Genomic DNA, 10,026 nt, shown 5'->3' with positions numbered 1-10,026 from the left:
AAAAAAACAAATTTTATCATATAGAGGACGACGATACGAATCCAACAAGGTATTGTACGCAAAAATCGGACGAAAAACGAATTTATGGTGAATTTTGGAAGTTTTCTGAGTTAAAACAAATAAAACAAAATCAATTTTTAATTTAAAAACGGCGGCGGGACCCGATTGGACCACGTGGCGCATCCCGGTTGGACGCGCGGTTCCGGGATGCGTTTTCCAATCATGGCCAATGATTGCGCCGTCGGCGCAATCATTGGCGCATGATCAGCGGTGGCGTTCAACGTCTTATCCACGTAGGCAGAGGATCCGGGCCGTCGGATCGGCGCTGTATTGAGCGGGCGGCCACGATGATGCCACGTGGCCCACCAAACCGCGGAACCGCGGATGAAGGCCAGCGGTCAGGCTTGACCGCGCGAAACCGCTCGATCTGGACCGTTGATCGGCGGGATCAACGGTCCAGGATGCCCCTGGGGATTGATCACACCGAACCGAAACCCTAAAATGAAATTCGTCTCGTTCTCTCAAAATACAAGATGAAATTTCACGAAATTTGAAACATAAGATCCATGTATGAATAGAAATCGTGGAGGGATTTGGTTTGGCTTAAAATCGACTTTCTAAAAAGCCATTTAACACGAAGTTTGGTAAACTATTCTAAGAGTTTTAAGGGATTTTCACCGTGGAATCTCAAAGATCTTGATATGATTGAGCTTGTAGACTGTCCTCGTACGTTTTCATAGTTGAACTCGAGCCTTGATTCGTCCTCGATCAACGTGAAATCGTCTTGGAAGGTATATGCTCTCGGTCTCGCCGGAATCCGGCCGCCGGCGGGTTGGGGAGGCCGGGGGCTGGTCGGGAAAGGTCGAGAGAAGGTCCAGGAGCTCTCACACAAACTCTTAGGGGTTGAGGAGGCTTGGGCTGAGAGCAAGAGTCAAAAGTCCTTTCCTAAACCTAATTTTGGCTATTTAAAGGCTCTACCCTATCATGAACGGTTGGGATTGAATCCATCGGCAATTAGGAGGGAAATTAGAGCTATTTAGGCCGTGGTTTTGAATTCAAAACGTTTGGGAGGCTTTAATGCAATTAATGGGGTGTTAATGGGCCTTAAACATGTCATTTTCACCAAGTTATGACTTGGTTTGACCAAGTCAAGGTTTGACTCAGTCAACCAAGTCAATTAGGTTAACGAGCATAAGGGATCAAGCCATGAAAGGATTTGGAATGATTAGAATTGGAATTAGGACTCAAAAGGACCAAATAGGTCAACCTAGGTTGACTTTGTCAACCAGGTTGACCCATGACCCGGGTCTGAGCTCAACATACTCAAATCGACTCACTGAACCCGTGGGAGGGGGTCTTGGGGTCTGATTTGGTCAATTTGACCAAGTCAACCATTTGACTAAGAATCTGGGCAAAATCGAGGTCAACATAGGTGAAGCTTAGCACCTCAAGCGATGGCACCTGAAACCCTTGGCGGGTGATTCCTGCTACTTTTAAATGGAAAGCTTCTTAGAAAAAGAAGAATGAATTCCACCAATTAGCAAGACCTAAGGCTCACTTTCTATAAATAAATAAAACCTAGTGCCAAGTATAATCCCCTTACCGGTGACTTCGCATGAACAACAATGGTCTCATTCACAAACGGAATGGCTGAAGCCTCCAAAGGATCAAAGGTATGTAGTAAGCGTGCAACAAATAACCAACATTTGCGCATAAGGATGCAAAAGAAAAAAATGAAAAGAAAAGAAAATAAAATCAATACATACATATACCAAAGATAGAATTTCTTCTTATTCCTTTTAATTATACAAAAAATGTTATTACAAAAAGCCAATGTGACCTACTTTTTAGTCATACTCATACCATCTCTTTCTTCATCCCCTTCAATTTCAATAAATTCTCTAAAGAAGTAGGAAAGATCACTAAACCTCAAACTGAACTCTCCTTTGGACACTAATTTCTCAATACAATCAGTGCTCCAACAAGGTAACTATCACCCAGCAAATTCTCAAGATCTTCGCCACTAATCCTGTGAGGTTCTTCATTTAGTTTTTTATACAAATCACCAATTGTTATCATAGTCAATTCCTTGGACTTAACAACCTCAGCATAATCAACAAAGTCACCTCTGCACGATATTTGGCCTCCACGGGTAATATAACCTTTCCACTTGCTAGCTTGAACACAAAATTGTGTTGTTCCAACATCTGAGTCATCACACGCTCAAGTCAATTCAATGTATTCATGGTCCCATGGTGGATTTTCCTTACCTCAAAAAGGTGAACTGGACATGTCATTTCATTACATCTAGTCGCACTAACTTATAGTACAATCCCAAAAAGAGATGGCTTAGATTATACACTTTCTTCAATGTATCCACTAGTGAGTTCATAGAGGAACAAGCCAAGATGTGTGATACAACTTTGAGATATATTGTTATAACGAAGGATTGTGGATGATGTGTCCTTTATAAAAACAATTAGCTCAATTCGATGTCACCACTCTGGATTTTATCAACAGATTCTTCCATCTCGCTAGATGGCAGGACCTCTTAATCGTAAAATAGGAAATAACTTATAGGACATTCATATGTCTCAATGTTCTAAATTGGCTACTTCCCTAGTGACGTGATAGCAATTTCATCCACCCTCATGGATGGGTGAAAGACTAACACCTCCTCTCTAAAGGGTTCTGTAATCTCCTTACCCTTTGAAGATGGGGTTGGATCAGCTTTTGTGGTCTCTTAACCTTCGACATCATGGTGCTCATACTAGCTTCATTTTTCATCCACCTCTTCGTATCAACTTCTTGATAAGTCTCCTCTACAACTAGAACTAGATTTACTCTTAGCTTTATAGCCACTTCTATTGCACCCGATAATATCATTATACTCATTGGGAATATACAACTTGCAAAATTCTATACAAAGAAAGTAGAAAGAAATCAAGATGAAATTGAAGCATCGATACATCAAGACAGGTAAATCAGGAACCATAAATTTTTTAAATAGGCCATGTGGTAAGGACCTACTAGTGCCTGTCTGTTCACCTCCGCCAACACCACCTTCTCCTCAGCATTTAACTTTGAAAGAACTGATTTCTTCTTTAACAACGAGTCAGGAGTAGTCGACACTCTAAGAACACTAAACCACAACAAACTTTGCCTTCCAATCTCACACCTTATTCACTAGGACACACATCCTGCCCTCCATAGATGAGAACTAGATGAAAAAATCTTGGTAGGCTTTTGCCATGAAAACATTTTTGTACACATTTAGTGACCATGGAAAGCACCGCTCCTGCAACATAAAAGAAGAATAAATCATTTTAACCATCGAGTTTGGTAATAACTATGCATGAACCTTCCATAAAAATTTTGATCTTCTTAAATTTCTACTCATTAAAGGAACCTCATCCCAACTTTAAATGATTGACATGAATGATCATCTCCACATCCAACACATAAATTGTTTAATCATCATTATTTTCAACTCTAATGATGAAATAAGTATAGGAGAAGCAAAATGCCTTGAACACATAAATGACATAATCTTCAGTCAAGCTAGTCTTGGCTAAATTCTTCTCAGCAAGAAACTTGTTCACACACTTACACAAACCAGGCATTTTGATACTCAAAGATCAAAAGATCAATAGAAAGGGGAGAGACAAAGCAAGAGATCTACCTATCATTCCCTACTACTTCTATTTATCGATGATAACTCAATCTAAAGACTCTAGGATACTTCAAATCAATATTAATATAGGAAGATCTAACCCTTCCCTCGCATTATTATTGGATCCAAACAGCCACAATGCACCCATTCCCAGTGATATATGTATCTATCCTCAGAATTTGTGACATGACAACATTTCCATTCTTTCTTATAGAACATTTTTTTTATTTTATTAAAGAACTGACACATCCGAGCTCATAGACAAATACAACAATAAAAAGAAAAAGAAAAAGAAAAATGGCCTATACGGTGGCCACACTGGGCATGCTCTAGTATGGGATCATTCTCCATTCTCAGCTTTAGTCCCGTATCTAATTAAGATACTCCACGATGTATAAAGCACTCTATAAAAAACCTTCGCAGTTAGTTTAACTAACCAATACTTGTAATTCAGCCCCCATCAAGTTCATGCAAATCTGTAGGGTCGCAACCCCTTCTCTCATAGAGGTCATCTCTTCAATAGTGTCATGCATATTTACACCCTCATTCTTGCCCGCCAACTCCAGTCATTAGCCTCCCGATAACTTTGTCCATCAAAATTTTCTTAAGGGGAAAGGTGGGATCAGTAAACATAATATATGAGAAAGAGGCCAACCATTGCTCAAGCATCTTATCATCAGCCTGCTCCTTAGTTGCCTCTTCAATAACCCTCTTAGTAGTAATAATGGTCCTTTTAGGGACTATCTCTTGCTCAAGCATACTTGCTTCCTGCCAAGTAACTTCACTCACACTTCCTTAGGTGATCCAAGGAAGAAAAGGGTGATTCCCTTTGTCCCCTCAGGCCATCAAATCTTTGGTCATTCCTCTCTTCACGAGGATAATAGGAGTTGTCTCCTCCTCCATCCATATAACACAACTAGACAATTTGTCATCTTTAGTGATAACATGCTCCCTATCATCAACTCAGCTTCTCTTTAATAGAAAACCAGCTATCAGGTTAGCTTAGTCCACAAACACACATCCTTCTTCTCCATAGAAGGGGCCCACTCAGCACGACCTCCTTCAGATTTGCTACATCGATTCCTAAGCAGATCAGTGCTTTCTTATAGGTAGCTCTTTCGGTAGCCCAATATATGGAAGGATCCATTGCACTGAAACTAACCAAGGCTTACACTTGGAAAGAAATGTCATGTTTATATCCAACTCAAATCCGATATTTATAGAGAAACCAAACCATGAGGCCGATCAATCTTTGCGGAAGCATGTATCATGAGATTCATAAAAGATTGAGGGTAGTAAATTTACATTTACTCATGCTCTCTTTTTTTATTTTTGATTTATCTGACATTTTTAATATACAATGTTCAAAATTTTGTATAAATCGGAGAACTAAATGTACACCCATGAATACCTGTGCAAATACTTATTTTCATGTCTTGCAAGCTTTGTTTGGGTTGAGCGATATGAAAATGCACTCTACTCTTCAAACAGCTTGTTTGAGGGACTCGCTCAAAAGATGGAAGGAGCTTAACACTGGAGCACGTCAGACTAGATTAGTCACATCTTTTAGGCAATCATCTGCTAGCAAGGAAAGACAACCTCAAAAGTTCCACTCTTAGCTAGAAAAATCTTTATCCATCTAAGCCTTAGCCAAGACTTTCATGCTCGATACATCAAGGAGATACATACATCTTCCCTCTCAAAGATTTCCCACTCACATATGACCAAAGGCCACACTCTAATGCTTCTCACCCTTCTCTGGATGACCCAGATCGCTTCGCCATCTCTCATCGACAAAAGTAGGATGGCACTCACCCTCTTTCATCAATAGGGCAACTACTAATTATCATATGAACTTATCTAGCTCGCCTTCTTTATTCATCGGTTTGTTCGACATTAACGAGTTATTACTATAGGACAATAGGATAGCTATGTACAAGACATAACTCCTACATTTTTCCAAACCCTATAAAAGGAGGGAGAAAGTTCTTAGCCTATATGTAACATAAAGTACAATCGAACATCATCCACCAAATAAAACGTGATTCAACACCTATTATTACAACAAAATAATTGCAAAAAATAATTTTATGACTTATTTTTACAACTAATCCAATAAGTAAAGTATAATTTATTTAATTCACGTTTATAGTTAATATCCAAATATTCTCAATATAGAGCCATTTGGTGAGTTTATTTATAGTTCTGGATATTACCAATGGAAACCCTCGAAGCAGCTTCACCATAGGCTGGGTGCCGAGATGATCCGATTTTATGCACAATCGCGCTTCCTCAACATCGCCAAAACAGTAAGTCAGATTTCTTACGACATCGCATTTCCCCAAGAATCGTCATAGCCCTACTCTCTTTCTCTTCGTAGGTGCGTCTGCTGAGATTAGTTTCTTCATCTGACTCTCTCTCCAACAGAAATGGACGGTATGCGATTATCTTCTTCTTCACTTGTTACGATGAATTGCTTTCTTTTATTCCTGAACAAATTGTTTGTTTTTCAATGGGATACAGTGATTAATATACAAAATGGGACAGAACTTTGTTTTGTTAAGAAATTGTCATACTGTATTCATACAGCTCATTGTATTGGATATCTAAGATTCCATCTCGCCATGTTCTTCAAGCGACAGCTATTAGAAGTTTTAGTGCTTGTTCCGCATCTCAAGGTGCGTGCTGATCATATCTGATTATCCAATCCACATCCCGGAACTCCATCTTAGATTTAATTTCTTGAATAGTGCTCTTCCTGGGACGGAACTGGAAGTTTAAACGTCAACCTTTCATATTTATTTGCTTGTCTGGTTGAATTTCGCTGAGTTTTATTTTATTTTTTTTATTTTTTATTTATTTAAACTACTTCAAATTTAATTTTGGAAATAAGCAGTTGGTACTTTGATGGTGAAACTGAGAGCTACCTAAGTAGGCTGTTAAAAGGATTGAAAAAAAAATCCTTTCCATGCTCGAGAAAGATATCTCTGTGAACTTTAAGATAAAAAAAAAATCATTCGCTATTATTTATTTTTTTCTTAATATAGATCGTTATTTTGTAATTTCTAATATTGTATTTGTATCAATACTTATCTATACTAAGCACAATATTGTATGTTTGTGCAATGATTTTTGTCATAGAACTCTGAGTTTAATTTGTGTGTCCCATGATGCTTTTAACTTTTATAAATTATAAGCTCTATAGCAAACTAACCAGACTAGGTAGCATGGTGTATGTCATGGCCTGGAAAAAAAAAGATATATACTTGTTTGCGATGCATGAGCAATTGAGATTTTTTTATAGTTATTTGAATGAACATTGTCAGATATAAATCTGTTATCTGTCCTGTTATGTTATTCTTTGGTTTTTCAAAATATTCTGTGAGTTCCAATATAAATGACATTCATTATTGCACAGCTGATTTATTTTCTTACTGGATTTTATGATTCCTGATATATTAGAAGATTATCAATTTTTGACATTTTTCTCTGATGACACAACTCAGATTTGACAACGAAGAAATGTGTACCTTGCAACTCAAAACATATTCAATTAATGGCAGAGCAAAATGCTAATGAACTGCTTAAACAGGTATCATCATACCATGTTGATATGTTCACTCCTTTGAGATTTAGCATGCATGTTTCTGAATCTTGTATTCATCAAGGTGCATGACTGGAAATTGCTAAATGATGACGGTATTATGAAGCTGCAGAGGTCATGGAGAGTGAAGAGCTTTACTAAAGGGCTGGAGTTCTTTCAACTTGTAGCTGATATTGCCGAAGCAGAAGGTGTTTTCAGTATTTGTTTTTTATAAGGCATTATTTATTTTGGCTTTTGCAGTTTTGTTGAGCTCTAAAACTTCACCTGGAACTAACCTCTGCTAAGTGATATGATAATTGTACATAAGTCATAGTTATCTATTTTTCAATGCTCACTAATAGATTGTTCTTGGGTTCTCTTTTTGGTTGGTGTTGTGCTCTTGGAACAACTAGTTCATTGAGATGGTTACTGTGCAGATGGCTAATGTTTTTCCCCTTGAAGTATATCATGCATCAGTATGGTTAACTACTTGATGTCTTGAATTGCTTTGAGTATATTAATCATGGCAAAGCACCTTTTTCTTTTCATTGATAGTGTAGCGAACTAGGCAAAGGAGAATAGCCTCAGCTTAGTCTACCTAACTTTGCCAGTCCTCTTCACTATACCACATGATATGCTCGACCCACCCAACTGCCACTGCCCTACCCCCACATGATTGATGACCTGTAATCAACCTTCTTTGCATGAAATGTCATCTCCCTAGTAGTAAGAGGTCCCGGTTAATGGGAAAGGTATGGTCTAGTTTATCATATATGCACTTCACTCTAATTTCTTCCTTCCAAACACCAATAGCGAGCCCTTGCCCTTGTCTTCTTCCTTCAACTGAGATCCTTCACTCTCTCCCTTGACCATAATCACAAGAGACATGCTTCTTTTGTTTCCTAATCGGTTCCCTTTGAGTTTCAACGTAGGCTATGACACATTTTAGGGTGGATCGTCAACTTCGCTTCCTCTAATTTTTCATTTCGACTGCATTGTATCCAATTTATTGCTCTTATTCCTTGTTGAATTCTATTGTGCTCTCTCCTTCTTGGTCTTTTGTTACTTAAGTCGTTATTCTTTAGCATTAGTTTGGGAAGGTATGTTACAACAACAACAACATCAAGCCTTTATCCCACTACATGGGGTTGGCTACATGAATCATTTTTCTCCATTGTGTTTTGTTAAGAGTCAAATTTTCATATAAAAAAAAAAGAGTCAAATTTTCATTTAAATCTAATAAAGATAGGTCATTTCTAATATTTTCTAAACAAGTTTTTTTAGGTCTGCCTCTATGTTTCTTATCATAGGTTAAATCTAATACATCTACTCTCCTAACACGGTCATCGAAAGGCCGTTGTTTTACATGACTATACCATCTAAGACGACTATCTCTAATCTTATCTGTCACTGGAGCTACTCCAACCTTTTCACGGATATGCTCGTTTCGTATCTTGTCTCTAAGAGTAAATCTTCTCATCCACCTGAGCATCCTCATCTCAGCAACACTTAAATTAATATTATGCTTCTCTTTTAATGGCCAACATTTTGTGTCATAAAGCATTACAGGTCTCACCACCATTTTATAAAATTTTTCCTTAAGTTTGAGTGATACTTTTCTATCACACGACAAATCGGAAGCATTCATCCACTTCAACCATCCAAATGAAATTCTACTAATAATACCCTATCTATTTCACCATCACTCTGAAAATAGACCCAGGATATCTAAAACGAGTACATTGATTAATGACTTGATCGCTCAAAGTCATAAACCCCCACTAGTTCTATTACTACTAAAATTACTCTCTATGTATTCAATTTTAGATCTACTCAAGCGAAAACCTTTAGACTCTAAGGTTGACCTTCATAATTCAAGTTTACCTTTAATTCCCTCTCTAGTCTTATCAACAAAAACAATATCATCAGCAAAAAACATACATCATGATAAAACCTTTTAAAAATGTCTTGTAAGAATAAGAACATCCATGATTAAAGCAAAAAGATAAGGGCTTAAGGCTAATCCTTGATGTAATTCAACTGAAATAGGAAAATACTTGGTCAAACCACCTTGTGTTTGAACACAAGTAATAACTCCTACGTACATATCCCTAATGACTTGAATATAAGCATTATTAACCCCTTTCTCTTCTAGAACTCTCCATATCACTTCTTTTGGAACTTTATCATATGCTTTCTCTAAATCAATAAATATCATATGTAGATCCTCCTTATTCTCTCTAAACTTCTCCATCAATCATCTCAATAAATGAATGGCTTTGACCTACACCAACGTTTAAAATTGCGCAATAAAAGGCGCGCCTCAGCGCGCGCCTCAGCATTTAAGCCTCAAAGCCTACGCAATAAGTTTAGTTTATGAGGCTTACGCCTCAAGTTTACTGAGGTGCGCCATAAGGCGTGCCTCGCCTCATATATGTAAGGCGTCGCCTTTTTAAAAATTAACCTATTTTTTTTTCAGTTCGGACTCCTAGTTGCCGACGTGGCGCGCCTAATGAAATGTCGACGTGGCATCAGCATTTAAACCCTTGTAAAGGTCGAATGGCGCAGTCGACGTTTCGATTTTCAAGTTACAGTAAACTTTCGAACTTTCAAGCATTCACTCCGGAGGAATTTCAAGCATTCTTCACTCAGTTTCTTCTAAGATGTCGTCACCCCCAAAGAAAAAGGTAACTTAATGCTATGTTTTCTGTTTCGTAATGCGTATTTTATGGTTATGCTATGCGTTGGCGTTCAAGGCTCTGAAGATCTT

At 37.9% G+C, this 10,026-nt stretch overlaps 1 protein-coding gene across 4 annotated transcripts in view; it reads left to right on the top strand.

Annotated features, from left to right (window-relative positions):
• Positions 1–5,829: 5,829 nt before the first annotated feature.
• The window catches only part of LOC110115698 (pterin-4-alpha-carbinolamine dehydratase 2, mitochondrial), a 16,319-nt gene continuing 12,122 nt past the window's right edge, over positions 5,830–10,026 (top strand). For 2 of the 4 annotated variants that reach the window (XM_020849009.2, XM_020849012.2), the window contains exons 1-5: positions 5,831–5,982; positions 6,054–6,109; positions 6,263–6,351; positions 7,180–7,265; positions 7,342–7,465. In XM_020849009.2, the coding sequence (XP_020704668.1) occupies positions 5,935–5,982; positions 6,054–6,109; positions 6,263–6,351; positions 7,180–7,265; positions 7,342–7,465 (403 nt within the window). In that variant the 5' untranslated portion in view covers positions 5,831–5,934. Of the gene's footprint in view, positions 5,983–6,053; positions 6,110–6,262; positions 6,352–7,179; positions 7,266–7,341; positions 7,466–10,026 lie in introns of all 4 variants that reach the window. The other 2 variants (XM_020849010.2, XM_020849011.2) reach the window with 2 other exon arrangements.

Source organism: Dendrobium catenatum, unplaced genomic scaffold (assembly GCF_001605985.2).
Source record: "Dendrobium catenatum unplaced genomic scaffold, ASM160598v2 fragScaff_scaffold_1278, whole genome shotgun sequence".
NCBI lineage: Eukaryota > Viridiplantae > Streptophyta > Magnoliopsida > Asparagales > Orchidaceae > Dendrobium > Dendrobium catenatum.
Note: the sequence above shows the minus strand (reverse complement) of the source record. Positions and strands in the feature narration are given on the sequence as shown.